This window comes from Thunnus albacares, chromosome 4, assembly GCF_914725855.1.
Source record: "Thunnus albacares chromosome 4, fThuAlb1.1, whole genome shotgun sequence".
Lineage (NCBI taxonomy): Eukaryota > Metazoa > Chordata > Actinopteri > Scombriformes > Scombridae > Thunnus > Thunnus albacares.
The window spans coordinates 12316455-12333303 of NC_058109.1; the positions used below are offsets into that span (position 1 = coordinate 12316455).

The window sequence follows — 16849 nt, forward strand, 5'->3', positions numbered from 1 at the left end:
ACCATCAGCCACACTGGCTGGCTGGAGTGACTGAGCTCACACCTCCCTCTGGATCAATAGAAACAGGATCACAAGTCCAAGCCAAGAGGAAAGAATTTAGATATTGCTCTGATCCGCCAGCTAAAATACAAACAAGACTGACGGGGGCTTTGGTAGACACTGAGGAATTATCCAGCACGAAAATGCCAACAGTGGCATAATTGACAGATGTAAACCTGCACACAAACACAATCATATACCACACACAAAATGCCAAATATCTGGTCTCAGATACTGCTTCTCTTTGTCTTGAATGGTAGTAAACTGAATATCTTTGTGTTTTGGACTGTTGGTCACATAAAACATGTAATTTGAATATGTCACCTTCAGCTCTGGGAAATCGTGATGGATGTTTTTCACTATTGTCTTCTGACAAAACGTTTCATCAAGAAGATATCAGCAGATAAATCGATACTGAAAATTGTTGCTAGCTAGTTGCAGCCGTAATGAGCACTTTAGATGTAGAGTAGCCGTTAAATGTAGAGTAGCAATTAGAAATGTCTTATGCAGAGTATAGCCAACTACATTACTTCATTCTGTTACAACCATTACAAGGCACTCAGGACAAAAAAAAACAGTAACAGATAAAAACACACCATCCCAGCAAGAGATTGATTTCATAATGGTACCTGCCCAATGTTAAGTGTTTTCACCTCATTGCAAGACCATTTGTGAGGCAACGCTGGTGAAAATGTACTGTGTCTCTATGGCAACCAGCAAAGTGGTTGTAAAGACAACCGTCTCCACAAGGCTGAAGCTGAGCAAAAGCATAGCATATATGAGGGTAAGTCCTTCAATAAAGCGCTCTCCATATCTTGAGAAGAACACAAGGAGATGGTGAGATTTGTTCCTTGCGACCCATGCAGCCCATTGCTTAGTCTGGGGAGTGATTGATAGAGACTGGGGGCATTTTAGTCGGTAAAGTGAAGGCAGAGAAATGCTGAGGAGGCATTTTGATATTAATTCTCCAGCACTGGAGGAGATGGAAGCATGTTTTGAAAAGGGAAGGCTTCTTGTAGCCACATGTAGCAATGAAGGGGAGTGCTGGACTGGTAATTAAAAGCTTCCATTACTAACCTCAGTGGCCAGCTGTTTAAAGAGTGGAAATCATGGTGGCGAAGCGGTAATGCTGTCAAGACTAGGGGATGACATATAATATATCCACTGAGAACGGTACCATAAAGTGTAAGGACTGAAGGTAGTGATGTAACTCCAGAAACAGACCTAAAATATAATAAAATAGTTTGTTGTGATAAAAGATGTAACTGTTGTATATATTTTACAACATTTATTATTGTTCCAACAACACTGGTCAGTTTTGACCGATGAATAGATGATTAAACTAAATGGATGCCTAAGGCTACAATACTTGGTAGACTACAGAGCAAAAGCACAGAAATTAAGCAGCAGCACATCTAGTGCTGCAATAAAGGAATTTATGGGAATCTAGGGAGCCTGGCTAATTAATCAGACATGTCATTAATGTAGCAGCCTTCACAAGTTAAGGACAGTATGAAATGTATTGATTCATTTGTAGATAAATCTTTATTTGCACTTGACTGGACCTGAATGATTGCACTTTTACTAATGCTAATCATTGGCAATGTTAAAGGCTTCCATTCCTGGATCCAATGGGAATTTCAGCCGCCATTTGTTCTGCACTGCTGGCTGCGTTTGACTCAGACTGACAGGACCTGATTATTTCAGTCAGGTGGGTTGGTGACAGGATTGAAACACAAAGGCACTGGTTCCCAGGAGGCAGATATGGGACTACTCAGAGGGGCAGTGGAGGAAATCGCCATAACTTACTGTAAAGCTGACAATACAAAAGGTATGGCTGACTGTGATTTTTCAGCCGTGTTGAAATTCCCCCTTGGTGGTGAGCATAAGAATTGTACAGTACTGTTGTTTTATTACATAAATATGCACTAAATTGGGGTTAAACTCAGCCATAAAAGAGGCAGCCAAAAAAAAACACACTTTTCAAGCTATCATTACCTTATAAAATCTTTTGCTAGTACAGTTTATCCAAGCCAAGCTATATTATTGAAGCATACTTGACATTGACATCTCCTTTTTAACACCAAGGAAGCAAGTAGTTTCACTGCTGTGATTTCAAGTGGCAAATCAAATAATATGTAGAGGATAAAATCTTGACTGCTTGAATTTCATTAAGTATACATAACCCCTCTAAATCAACGCACCAAAATCTAAGTCTATCAGATGTAAATGTGAGTGGCGAACAGGCTACTGTCTGACAAGTGAGGGGTTATTAAGGAAATAAACTGATGCCCTTCAGAGCGACCACTGACGACATGTATTGTCACAAACACGTGTCTGAATGTATGCAACAGTGCGTCATGCAAAATTAACTTAGCAGACCATATGAAAACAAAGCAAAGCACGCCCCATTTTGTTTGGCAAAACAGACACAAATATACACCTGTAACAATACAAATGATGCAGAAAAACAAATTGGACGCTGTGCAATTCCTCCGTTATTGGTCTGACCGTGTCCTGTGTGGCCATTAGAAATTCAAGTCACACACATCTGTCCACAGACAGAGAGGTGTCACCCAACAGCATCAGGGTACTGCTAGCTCATAGCCTATAGCTAACAAATAGTATTAGGATAAATGAAGCCGGTGTGAGTGTCTCCTACCTCTCAGCACCACCACCGCTTCGGTACCGGCAGCATCCTCCCCCTCCGCGCCGCTGCTGGTCGGAGGCTCGTCTCCCTCAAACAGCTGGTTCACCTCCCCCTGGATGTCTGAGGGGCGCCGGTCGCCGTCGCTCTTGGAGACGGTGAACCTCTGGCTCATGGTTGTCGCCGGTGAGACAAGCGACTGAGTCTTCTTGCCACGGTGCGGGGTGACGCGGTCAGACAACGGTAACGAAAAATGCACTCACTTTATCTCGTGTTGGTGGTCCACCTTCACCGTCTGGTAAGTTTACCTCCGACTACTCTGTCCGGGGTGAACGGCAGCTCTTTGTCCGGTAATAAGATGTGTGATGCCGAGAGGACCATCTCATCAACCGGTGTCTGCTGGCTGCCACGCACCTGGGTCCTAAAGCCGACAGACCAGTTTGCGGCGCCGTTTTAAAGAAAACATAAACACACTTTATATTAATCACTCGAGATGCTTTATGGAACTTAAACACTCAGTAATATTGTTACAACTATTTTTTATTTATTTACATTTTTAGATTTAGCCGTATTTAATGCATTAAAAGCAAGCCATTCCTCAGCATCTCTGAGTTGGCGTTGCTAGGCAACCACGGAAGAAGCTAAAGATCATCTGCCAGTCACTCGGCCAGCATGCCGTTAAAGTGATTTTATTACTATAACAATATAAGCTTTTAAAAACTATGAGTGAACAGCATTTGTTAAAGAAATGTAAAATAAAAGCAACCGGCTGATGTCAATGCTGATTAGTTTAAGTGGCCATGCTTGGACCTCTTGCCCCAGAGAGCCAGGGGCTTGCCAGCTCTGGTCTGGTGTGCCAGCTGAATTGTGCTAATTTAATTGAAATTTTGTTTGGAAATTTGCACCAGTATATCAATATCAACTCACATAAGGACCATAATAGGTCCTTTTACATTACTTGATCTTGAGTTTCTGCCTTTAAGAGGGTCCTTGTGTCATATACCACATAAGTCTTTCATTACTCAAATTATGTGCCTATACAGTTGTTGCATTGGCTATTCCTAAATTAATGTGTTTAATTACATCACCCTAGAGCAAATCCTTTGCCAGGCAGAAGTATATATATATATAAGAAAAAAACTCAGCTAAGTTCACCTTTCTCAACGTATTGTGTACAATTTGACTTGCGTTTGACTTGCAGGAAAACTTCAAGTGTAACATTCACATTAATGATATCTCTGTCCAATAGTATTTAGCTGTGTCACTTAGTTGCACCAGTGAGCCAATTTTTACAATATCATGGTCCTGGAACTGATGCAGACTTAATTAGCTACACAAATTTGTTGTGAAAAAAGTCTTGGTCTTATTACCATCCAGTTTTGGAATAATGAGAAAAATTATTTGAAATTACATTAACTGTATCATGCAGTGAGTAAACATGTAACACACACATAACACAGATGTTGTTTCTTTTCAGCCTTTCAAAAATATGACAATGTGTTGAAAGACTGCATAAAAGATTATGAATGGAGTTCTTTACATGGATGTTGTACTGCTTATGATATTCTAAACATGTTTCATTAACTTTACATAACCTCTACCTTAACTTGAATTTGGTCAATCATTAAATACATGATAAACAAAACACATGATCCAAAATCTTTTGCCCAAATGCAAGTTACCACATGACTACTTTGTGGAGTTAATTTGGAGACAGATCACATATTTGACGTGAATCAGAGACACATATTTGTTGGATTTCTAATGCTGTATCACCAAATCTTAACAATCAAAATGTTTTCGACTGGCTTTTCCAATTCTTTGCAAGATTCGAGATCTGGCTGAATACATCATTAAACCTGGCTCAGTGTGTGTACCTGTTTCTCCACAGTAAACTTTGCTCTTTAAAATCAATATATGTATTTTTAAACATTTCTGTCTGTATTGCAAAAGTTTGTCACATTTCACTAATCATTTATTTGAAAGAATATTGGGAAAGAAAAGAAGAGGAAAAGAAGAAAAACAATAAAATAAACTGAATGTTGTTTCTATGCTGATGTTCGCGTTTAGCTCAAAGCACTGTTGTACCTAAATACCTTTACTTTTTTTTACCTCATGAGGTAGTTAACCTTACAGATGTCTGGATTATAGACCATAGTTTTATAATGAAAACTCCAAATGTAAATCATGAATTATGAATGGTCTGTAGCCAGGCAATTAGATTAGTCTCTTTGTTTTACTGTATTTCACCATTATTGGAAGAATTATTACATATTTTCTTATTGTATCACGTTGTTCTCCCTATTGAAGAGCATTAAGACATCAACGTCGTTGACCAACTTTGCAGCATCACATAAAGTTTTTCATTTGGGACACCTGCTGGAAACATATGAAGAGTAAAAATCATGAAATGGTTTACATTTTCAGCAGCAATAAAATTATAATATCATAATCACATTAACAGTTCCTGTGTATCAAAATGTTAAAAATACAAATATCATTATTAACATGATGAAAAAATTACAATCTAGCATATAACACGATTGAAAAAATCCCAAAATAAAAGGCGTATGAGAGCAAATTTACTACAAATTATTTCACAGCCTACTACAGTAGAGGAATTAAATGTATCATAGGTATAAAAAAATATCTGTGCATGTCTTTTGTGATTTTTCGTTAACCTTTTTACTTTCTCTTAAACTCTTTTTTTATTGGATGGTAATAACACAGAATGAAAGGGAACAAGCAAGTGAATGAGAAAGAGAGCCAGCAGGGAAAAGTTAAAAATAGCAAGGAGACGCACAGAGGACACATAATTAGACACCAATGCACACAGCATATCAAACAAAACTCTTCTTTTACTTATGCTACTACTTACTATGTTTGCTGTCAACATCAAACATGGTGTTGTTCTCGGAAAACACAGATTCAGGATCAACTACACAGTACTTGGTGATATAAAATACTCTGAATATATGATACATCTTTTAAAGATTCATTTCAACAAATTAACCACCATTACAAGAAAAAAGATTGCTTACTTTTGAACCTGAAGATTGACACTGTAGATGACTGGTGTGCCCTTTGAGATAACATCCACCGCATTACTTACTCAGAAAGGGTGTAGCCAAACTCAGCTTCCAGGACATGACTATGAGGTACCAACTCCGAGACAACTGAAACAACAAAAGAAGGGAATATTGTTTAGCTATTTATTTTCACTTTGTAAATGCTTGGCAATAAATAGAAATATTATCATTGTATACATTGTTAGTTATAAAGGTGGAAAGAGACTTAGATCTGGGACTTTGCTGTTTCCAGCAGCTTTTCACAGTCCAGTGATGCAGGCTGGCACACTGAGTCTTTTTTGTGGCTCTGATATGTCTCTCTCAGGACTGTTTTATGTTGATATCCAGTTATTCTTGTGCCTCATCCACCCACCCCTGTCTGAGTAAGTAAAAAGCCAATTAAAATATTAACCCTGGATTTGAGCATTCTAGTAAGACTTGATATTTACTTATCAAACAAACTGGTGTGTAACCACTGCAGTTCACAAACAGGAGAAAAGGGACCAGGAGTTTACAAGAGGTTGTGTTTTCTCTCTGTTTTGCAGTTCTCTATATTGGGTTTGAAAGGACCACGTTTAGTTATAATTTATAATTATCAGAGATAATTATGGATTATGAAATCAGGAATTATTAAACTTAATTAATAATGTGGGGCGCCACCCGGAGACCGGGACCAATAACCAAACTGTAAAAGTAGTCTCATAAACAAATTAAAGCTGCAAGCAGCGTTGAATGGGCCCTCGCACCTCCACGCACGTCGGGCCATGATGTAATTGAAGGTCTTCTGTCCAAGCATGTAGATGTCTTCAGACCCGGGCTGTTTTTTAGACAGTGCAAGGCGGAGATAAACATCACTTCCTTTGTCCACTGTTTTGCCCACTGCTAGGGCTGCTTTGCTACCTGATACCTCTATTGATTATGGCTGTATTGTGCGGCTATATCTTCTGGACCATTCGAGGAAACCTTCGAGAGAAACCAGGCAACAGTGTCCAAACACAGTCTTCCAACTACCTAAGGAAAGAGAAGCAGCTGGCAGGATCTCTGTCTCTGGTCTTGGTCCTGTTTGCCCTGTCCTGGCTCCCACTCCACATTATGAACTGCATTGCGTATTTTGGTGGTCCGAACATTGTAGCAGCTTTGTATGTTGGCATTCTGCTTTCTCATGCTAACTCAGCTGTAAACCCAGTTGTGTATGCGTTCAAAATACAGAAGATCAAGACAGCATACCTGAAGATCTGGCGACGGTGTATTGAATGTGGAGAAGAAAATCGAGGCTCTCAGACGAGCCAGACAACAGACATCAATCTCAGTATTAACATTAACAGTGTGGCCAAATATGAGTGAATGCAGATTTCCTTGATTTTGTGCTTCTTTGTTCTTAACAACCATTAACTCATGACTTAACAGGCACACTGCTGAAAACAAAGATTGATACAACTTTTTCCTTTTACTCATCATTTTATTTAGCTGCCTCATGTTTTTCATGTCAGAAATTCAATTGAAGCTCTGATTTTTATACAGTAGCCTTGTGGTTCAATGTGTGATTGTTGATTCTTTTGTTCACTTTTAGAATCTATGTATAGCTGTATTTTATATTTTGTTTTACATGTATTTCTCTAAGTACTTATTACTTCCTGCCTACCATAAACAGTTTCATTTCCCCCTTGTTGTCAATCTTTGAGGTCAACTGGGCTAAATACTCTCTCTTTTCTGTATTATATCTGCACTGCATGCACAAGATGATCAATATCCTCATCTGACTAAAATGGTGAACAAATATACTTCCCAAAATGTGTTCTCTGAGAGACATAACTGTAAGCCTACCAGGAAGTGAGAAATTCTGTAACATTTATCTGACAATGTTTCTGCTCCTAGAATAAACGGGTGTTGTAGCCTACACAAATGTGGCAAATTGTCGTCACTTATGACTGAATATGATAATTTCCCATACCATAAATACCTGATAATAAGAGTATATACTCTAAATAGTATTAAGTTATCATGCTAACACTATATTAGTAAGTACTTGCACGTTTATTAGCTGTGATTGTGTGTCACAGTCTACACTACACTGTTGACCTTTAAAGCAACTCTCCGAGCCCTAAATATGTTTTAATTACATGTGTTATCATTTTAATGGATAAAACAGCTTTAGGTTTACCAAGTGTAGAATATATACATGATCATAGCATCTTTCAAATTGTTCATCTGGATTCAAATCATTTTGTTCATTTATCATCTCCCATAGACTGCATCCCTGTTACTTGTTATACTCTGGAGTTATGCACTGAGGTCTGTAAATTTTCCAGAGTAGCGGGGACATTGTTTCTGAAAAGGGAAGTTGCTTTTGAATTTCTTAAATGCCATTTCTCAATGCTTTAAGCAGCACAAACCAATTTATATACATGTACTGAGATGGCAGTAGGCATCTCAGAGATTTCAGGGCAAATAAAACCAGTATCTGCATGGCTAGAATGAGGTTAGTGAGAATAATTACTGTGAGGTCATTTCCCTTCATGAAGAGGCACACTTTGTGACATCTGTTACATAAGAATAGTGTGGATGGTGAAAATACATTAAATGATTTCAGGGTAACATCGAAAAAGATGACCATCAACAGATTTTTTTAATGAGCTGAAGTTGGTAAAGACCTTTTGTTTGTCAACTGTATTCAGCGTCTGAATAACCTCTCTGTACAGCTGCTATTCATGACCTAATTACCCATAAATGTATACTAAACTCATAGACAAAATGGTTCAGAATCGTTGTGACAATATCCATACCTACCAGTGATTTTAAAAAGATTTAACAACGGAAACAAAAACTGTAAAAAAAAACCCTGTAAACTGTAAAATACCTCCCTTACTAATGGCATCCCTGCTTCTCAGTGGCCAAAAACATCAAAAAAATATGAGTAAACCTGGTCTTATACAATATGTGTGCATCTTGTGTATGTAACCCACCTTTCACTGTAGTACTTGGTCTTATTTCTGTATTACACAGGTTTAATACAATATTAATTTGAGGTTTAATGCAAGTTTAAATGCCAACCCAATAGTGTTTGTAGTTTTATACCAGTAAACTGACACTTTAATATAAGACCAATATATCTAAGTGGATGTTTTGGAGGTTGTTGTGAATCACACTTGCACCTCTGAAAGATGAGGAGAAAAAGCGTTTATTGAGACATCGGAGGAGCTTTGTCTTTATTCACAGTTTGTTTTTAATCCAAATCAGTTGATCAAAAGTGACATTCATTTAGAGGTTTGAAGTCACTGATATTGTAGCAAACTAATCAAGGCTCCACTAACCCAGTAGTTGATGTTTAATTTTCAAAAAAAATAGCAAGAGTGGGAGAAGAGAAAGGTTTGGGTCACACTTGACAAGATCATCTTGCATAGTTTTCACCCTATCATCAATCATAGACATTACTGCCTGGTCATCAGAATCAGTGATGTCTTGAAATGACTTGCAGGTTTCATACTCTGTGCAGGGAACAGAAAGGCAAATTAGATTAACACTGACAATTAAAAAAAACAACAGTTTATACTGCATTTTATTATATACACAACAATTTAAAAATGTTATTATGGCACCTTCTATGGTAAATTATTATATATACTTTGGTATACCATTGTAATACCCTGACAACATCCAGATTTCTAACTGACCAAGTAGATTCAAATGATTCTTCAAGCCATTAAAAATCTAAAAGATGTAAAAGTCTCACCATGATCTGACTTTAACATCTGTGGTTTCATCCAGCCAAGACACTCTGCCTGCGCCTCAAACTCCTTCAGTTCATCAGCAGTGACATTCTTTCTCCTACCTGGTGAAGAGGAGATGCAGTAAAGATAAAAGCTTTGTGATGATTTTCTATTGACATATGTCACAATCACAGCCGCGATTCCAGTTTATCCTTTGTGTTTCTGGTGTTTCCCTTTCCCCTGTGTCTGTGATGTGGGCGTGGTGCTCCTCTCACTCTCCTGGCTCCCTGATTGCTTTCCAGTCTACACACCTGTAGTACATCAACCCCTTTACTCAGTAGTATATCAACCCCGCTTCTTCATCCACTCATCGCCAGATCGTTGTTTCAGCCATTGTAGTAGGTCATGTCCCAGGCCAACTTGAATTGTGCATTCAAAGTTTAGTCTCTCATGTTGTTTTGTTCGTTGAACTAACCTTGTCTCTCTTTGCCACAGGATTACTGCATGACTACCTGTTTTCCTGCTCATCTCCCTGCCTGCCGACCAGTCATCCTTGCACCCCGTCTACAAGGGGAGGGCCTGAATCCAAATACATTATTTGGCAATGCACAAATAGTGTTGTTTTTTTTAATGAACATTTATTTTGCATAAAATATTTTTTTAATTATTTGTTTTCGGTAACAAAAAAAAAAACATGTCAAATACCAGCGTGTAGTTCGGTTACATCGCTATTTCAGTCTGTCTCCTCTGCTCCGCTGTCTATCAGCACATGTCAACGAGGGGAGTCACATGCACCTGCTACATGACGCACATTTCCTTATTTGTACATCAGTCCCGGAGTTGGGGGTGTTCGCCAGAGATAAAGCTGAGCTACTGACACACGCAAAGTGCTTTCAAGGGACTCTCCATAACCTGTTGTTCCCCTTCTCCTTTCTACAAAAATACGTTGTAAAACTAGGCAATAAATGAAAAATGCCACGCAAGAATTGCCACTGAAGTTCTTCTCTACATGTGTAATGTGTGTGCTTTCTCTGTGTTATAGACCGGGTGTATAAATCATTTGAGGTCTATCTGCACATTTGTGATGCACTTTTTTTTAGCTCAGTAGTCAGCACAGTCATCTGTGATCTGGGAGACTGGAGTTCAAGACCCCGTATGGGAAAATCCATCGCAAGGTAGTTTATTTATCTTTATCTACTAGCTTCCAAGCTAGCATGGCTTCCATCCAGCCATGCTCACATCTCTCTCTTCATCCCTGCGCTGCCCTGCTTCACCAGCTGCCAGCTTCCCTCTGCCCCTCTGCCTTCGCTTGCCAGTCAATAAACTTTTCCTTACTCTATCCTATCCTTATTCCAACTCTGAGTCTGTATCCTGCACTTAGGTTCCCCCTTGTTGATCGTAACAACATATCAGTTTACACCACACCACTACAATGTAAAACACTATATTTTATATATTGACTGTCTTTGCTATTAACAGCCGGTTAGAGAAAGATAGATAGATAGACACAAAATACAGTAATAACTAAGAATAGAGTCAGGTTTTCCTTTCTTCAGGCCAACTGGGGGCAGCAGAAACAAGTGGTGAACACAACACTGACATATCATCACCTTTTAAGCTTATTTTCCCATAGACAATGTTACGTGACTCACAGTTTGAGCGAGCCTGTCCTTGAAAGTAAAACAACCTAATAGGTTGTAATGTCAGTCGCCAAAAATGACCTATAGTTACGTTTGAGTGACAGATGCCATCTAGTGGCCGTAATAATTATGACCCAGGAAAATGCCGCATTTCAGATGACGTCTATATGAGGAGACAAATTTCCATATTCAGACGTGGCGGGTTTACAATTACAATTTACAATTTCATTTCGCAGATGCTTTTATCCAAAGTGACGTACATCAGATAGCTGATATAACACAAGCAGGGATCTAGTCAGGAGAGAACAACACAAGTAAGTGCCATAGAGCTAAGTTTGAGTGGAGACTGTGGAGAAACAACTTGTTCAAACACTGGAATTGCACAGGGTGTTTGATATATTTCAATCTGGTTTCCGTAAACTGTACTCCACTGAAACAGCTGTCCTTAAGGTCTCAAATGACATTTTAATGGCTGCAGATGCCGGAGACTGTTCTGTTCTAGTGCTATTGGACCTTAGCACAGTGTTCAATACTGTGGACCATCACATTCTAATCCACAGGCTAAATCACCTGGTGGGCTTTTCTGGGACTGCATTGGAGTGGTTCTCCTCATATCTGACAGATAGATCTTTGTCAGTCTCTGTAGGTGAATTTGTTTGGGATGTGGTGTCCACCAGGTATCGTTCTTGGGACCCATTCTATTCTCCATATACATGCTGCCACTGCGACAGACCATCAGCAGTTTCAAGAACATCTCCTACCAATTGTATGCCGATGACATCCAGTTGTACTTTTCATTTAAACCTAATGAGCTTCACAAACTCTCTGTACTTAACAACTATTTCACATAACTAGGAACACAATTAGGAATTGGATGGCAAACAATTTTCTGCAGTTAAATGCAGACAAAACTGTAATCCTGATCTTTGGCCCTGATAATCTTCAGTCATCAATCAGGCAGAACCTTGGTGCCTTATCATCATCTTCCCAGTCTTGCGTTTCTTTCACCTGAGAAACATAGCCAAACTCCGGTCTGTGGTATCAAGAAATTAAATGGAGATGATACTTTAATGCTTTTATTCCATCACGTTTGGATGACTGTAACTCTCTTTTTACCTGCCTTAATAAATCTTCCGTACACTGCCTACAAACTGTCCAAAATGCTGCTGCTAGGCTTTTAACACAATCCTACAGATAGTCACATATAACTCCTATTTTAATCTCACTGCACTGGCTTCCAGTAAATTTTAGAATTCATTTCAAAATTTTGGTACTCACTTATAGAGCCCTACATGGCCAGGCTACACAGTATATTACAGACCTTCTGCACCCCTAGACCACTAGTCGAGCTCTTAGATCCTCCACCCAGGGCTTTCTAAGTGTACCTCGTACACATTTTAAGACCCAGGAGGATCATGCTTTCCAGTCGGCAGCCCCTAAGCGTTGGAATAGTCTTCCAACAAGCTTAAGGTCCTTGGATAATGTAGACTCTTTTAAAAGCAGCTAAAAACCCATTTGTTCAGACAGGCATTTGGGTTGTATGTGTTATTTTATCTTAATTTGTTTATTTTATCTGCTCTCCTTGTATATATTGTTTTTCATTTATTCTGATTGCATTTAATTTAATTTAATTTTATTTTATTTTATTTCTTTGACTGTGAAGCACTTTATAACTGGTGTTTGTGAAAGGTGTTATATAAATAAATTTTGCTTGCTATGCTTGCTTGCTTGCACAGAGGCAATTCATAGAGTGAATAGATTGCATAGAAGCAGATTTTTTTTCTTTTCTCTACCTTCAGTCCATCAAGTGTAGAGGTGTTTGCGAAAGAGCTGGGTCTTTAGCCTTCTCTTAAAGATTGAGAGGAACACTGCAGATCGAACAGAGTTTGGTAAGTCGTTCCACCACCGAGGAACTTCAGAGGAGAAGAGTCTAGCTAGCAACTTAGGACCCTGTTGTGGTGGTGGTACCAGGCGCCTTTCATTGGCCGAGCGTAGTGAGTGGGATAGAGTGTAGACCTGAATAGGGAGTTCAGGTAGGCGGGAGCTGTTTTAGTTGCTGTTTTGAAAGTGAGTGTCAGTGTTTTGAATTTGATATGGGCAACTGATTGGGTCGGGTGGCAGGTTAGTGACTTAGCTGCAGGAGACCGCTGTTCACTTCCTGTTTCCTACCACAAGTGTCACATTTACAACCGTGAGTCAGGACACTTTTTTAAAAACCATAACTATGATTGTCATGGTATTTACTGTTGCCATGACAACGAAGGTTACCTAACTGTAAGAAAGTAGTTACTTTAACTCACACCATGTTAAAAGTGATCATTTTAACCCAAACCATAATCTTTCCCTCACCAAGTGTTTTTGTGCTTAAACTTAACCACAGTGTTGTCACATCAATAATTATTTTTTAACAATTATTTGTAACGGTTTTGGAAAGCCCAGACAAATGTTGTTGTCCTGCTGATTCCTGCTGATAGAGGAGTCAGATTAGAAAACGCTCCTATGGGTCATTCTGGAGTACATCATCAAATGACCTATTTGGTCGTTTAATTTAGAGAACTTGTTGGTTTGAGCTCTTCTACATCTTGGATCGGCATGAAACTCCCCCGGTTAAATCATCAGTACAAAAGATAAACAACTGCTTTAGAAAATATCTGGCTTTTTGACAAAAAGTCAAAGATACAAGACTGTGTACATAAAGATTTCAGGGTAGAATTCAACTATGACTCACAATGTGCGTTTTGGTAAAAAAAAAAAACAGCCAATCACTAAGCTTAAAATTAGGTCATGTGAGCTGCTATAACTAAAGATTACAATGTTGAGAAAACTGATTTTACAATCTGCAGTGTGAATCAGTTTAGTTTCAATTCCTGGGTCACTTTTGAGTCAATTTACCAACTATAGTGCCGCGTTTTTGTTGACAATTTTTTCTTTTTTCTTAGCCATCTGCCACGCTGAAATCACAGACAAATTGTGATTTCTCAGAAACAAAATTGAAATCATTGAAACTGGTGGTCACAATATAAACCTATAGAATCGGTACATTATCCTGAGGATATTGTTTAAAGACAAATTGAAAATTCGAATACAGAATGGGGAAAAACATTTCTGGAACCAGTGACCCCTCCCACTTTGCAACTCTATAGACTCTCTTTTAGCTCAGTTTTTGGTCTCTACAAACTCCTGAAGGAAATATCTGGCTGACTGTGCAAACAAACTGTCTGTTTGATACTGAGCAGGTAGTGTACAGCTGCTTGCCATGACTGAAAAGAACAATAAGAGGGCAATGAGAGTGAAACAAAACAGTAAAGTTGCAGCTGGACAGCTAAACAATGAGCTGAAACTTGCTAAAGTTCGCAGAGGGGAGCTGCAGAGTCAGCGGATTCTCTGCAGGTTCATCACTACGAGTGATGCCGCTGACATTACACATTGTCATTTGATAAATTATCATAAAAAATATTGATTATAGCTGCTTTAATATCTATATTTATCCAGTGCACCTTGAATTTATCATTTAAATTTAGCATATCTTAATCATCAGTATTAGTTAGCAATGTTTCTTCCCTTCATCAGATATGTCTGGATTATAGATTATAGTTTTCTAATCTAATGCAAATGGAAATAGTTAATTCTGAATGGTCTGAAGCCAGGCAAGGAGATTAATCTCTTCATTATGTGCACAGTCTTCCTGCAGAGAGTGTCAATGTCATATTTACCCTTTTTTTTTACCATATTTCAATATTTTTTTGATTCTTTTGATATTTAATGTTCTCCTTACTGAAGAGTGTGAGAGTTTTAAGGTCATGGTCCCCCTTTAAAACAAGACAGTCAGGACACCCAGTTTGCACCTGGAAAAATGATTTACCAGTTACGAGATCTGTTGGAAACATAAAAAGAGTGTGGATGGTAATAATCATTTAGTCAATAGTTTACATTCTCAGCAGTAATAAAAGTATAATATCATAATAACATTAACTCTTCATGTACGTGTATCAAAATGTTAGAGACAAAAATATCAATATTAACTCATTGATCACATTGGCACTTTAAATAATTACATTACAATTACAAGCAAGTGAATGAGACAGAAAGTCAGAAGTCTGCAGTGTACAGTAAAAGTTAAAACAGCAATTAAACACCAGTGCACATAGTATATCAAATAAAACTCTTACTGTCACTGTCAACATCAAGCACTATGGTGTTGTTCTCATAGCGAAGTGGTGTAGATTTGTTGGTGCAATATCCATGACTGCAAAGGATTTGTTAAAGGTTTAATAAGTGAAAGAATAACTGTACAGTACATGAACATGTATGATGCACAAATACTCTGACTGTGGGACACATCTTTAATTGAAAGATGTCAACAAATCAACCACTATATCAAGTAAAAAGATTGCTAACCTGTCAAATTTTATGTTGGCATCGTAGATGTTTGGTGTGTCCTTAGCAGTAATGTCCATTGCAATACTTGGCCAAAAAAGAGCGTTCACCAATAAAGGAAACCAACACTTGTCAGCAGATGAGGCTATGACATGCCATCTCCCAGTCAACTGCAATAACAAGAAAAGGACACATTGTTGATATTTTTAAACTAATATTAACATTTTTTTTCCCAAAACACATTTCTGAAAAAGTAAATGTAAGTACAAATGCAGTACAAATAGGTTTAATAAGTTCAATTTAGTTTTGTCTAATGAGGCAGTTTGAAAATTACATTGTTAGTTATAAATGTGGAAAGAGACTTACATCTGGACTTTTGTCCTCTGGATTCAGCAACTTCTCACAGGCCAGTGACGCAGGCTGGCACACTGAGGTGAGACTCAGCACAACAATAGCAACACACAAAGTCTTCATCGTGGCTCTGATACCTCTTCATCTCTCTCAGCTCTGTTTTATATTGATATCACTGACCAATTATTTTTGAGCCTCCTCCACCCACCCCTGCACCTCTGCAGATTACCGTGAACCAAATGTTAACCCTGAATGTTATTTCAGTAAGTCTTGATGTTTGCTTATCAAACACAAAGCTATGCAACACATTTCCCAAACTAGAGTAAAGGGAAACCTGGGTGAGTGTTCTATTTATCAGAATCCATTTTGGTGGTTTTTAGACAGTTAGCTCAGCTTATAACTTTCATGAACCAAAAGGCAAACGTCTCAACATAAATTGGGCAGCTGGCTTCACCCTGAACAGGTGGTTAGATATCACTGAGTTCATGTAGCCTCATTATTTATTTATTTATTCATTTATTTATATGTATTTACATGTATTTTTCAATATTAAAAAAATAAAAATATTTCACAGTGTACGTAACAAGTATGGTAATAGTAGTTAGTTTTTGTAACAACAACAACAAAAAAAGAGTGTTTCAGAACAGTCTTGGACAGGGTAGGCCCACCTGATTTTCTCTGTGCAAACCCACAATATGATTTCTGACTAATGTTTTGCACCCAAATCCACAGATGGGGAAGCATGAAGGACCCCTACATGCTCTGTGCAAGCATATTTTTTTTTCTCTGATACGCCTCCTTTGATAAGATAATTTATATTAGTAATGTAGAAATGTTTTTTTGAGCTGTATTTGTGACCGTGCATCTTCAATGTAGGACTTTATGGTGCATCCATGAATGCAGCACGTGTTGCAGCCAGCACAGGCGGCGGCAGCAGACTATGTTTTCTGAAATTACAAATTTATGCCTATTTGCTCTGTGAGAGACATAGTTGCAAGCCTCAGGGGCTTCACTAGAGAT

The 16849-nt window shown here is 38.3% G+C and overlaps 3 protein-coding genes across 5 annotated transcripts in view; 1 reads left to right on the plus strand and 2 right to left on the minus strand.

Annotated features, from left to right (window-relative positions):
* slc12a5a (solute carrier family 12 member 5a) overlaps window positions 1–3219 on the minus strand; it is a 181458-nt gene extending 178239 nt beyond the window's left edge. For 2 of the 3 annotated variants that reach the window (XM_044348661.1, XM_044348660.1), the window contains exon 1: window positions 2702–3219. In XM_044348661.1, coding sequence (XP_044204596.1) covers window positions 2702–2861 — 160 coding nt within the window. In that variant the 5' untranslated portion in view covers window positions 2862–3219. The remainder of the gene's footprint in view (window positions 1–2701) is intronic. The other variant, XM_044348663.1, reaches the window with a different exon arrangement.
* The window catches only part of LOC122980554 (adenosine receptor A1-like), a 719840-nt gene extending 712174 nt beyond the window's left edge, over window positions 1–7666 (plus strand). The window contains exon 3 of the mRNA XM_044348684.1: window positions 6641–7666. Coding sequence (XP_044204619.1) covers window positions 6641–7098 — 458 coding nt within the window. The 3' untranslated portion in view covers window positions 7099–7666. The remainder of the gene's footprint in view (window positions 1–6640) is intronic.
* A 1252-nt stretch (window positions 7667–8918) lies between these two features.
* On the minus strand, window positions 8919–16360 carry LOC122981114. The gene is made up of 6 exons (XM_044349654.1): window positions 15845–16360; window positions 15500–15648; window positions 15271–15347; window positions 14877–14975; window positions 9485–9583; window positions 8919–9239 (listed from the first exon to the last, which is right to left on the minus strand). Exons 1-6 carry the CDS (start codon window positions 15950–15952, stop codon window positions 9061–9063), a joined length of 711 nt encoding a protein of 236 aa, XP_044205589.1. The 5' UTR covers window positions 15953–16360; the 3' UTR covers window positions 8919–9060.
* Between the last annotated feature and the right edge of the window lie 489 nt (window positions 16361–16849).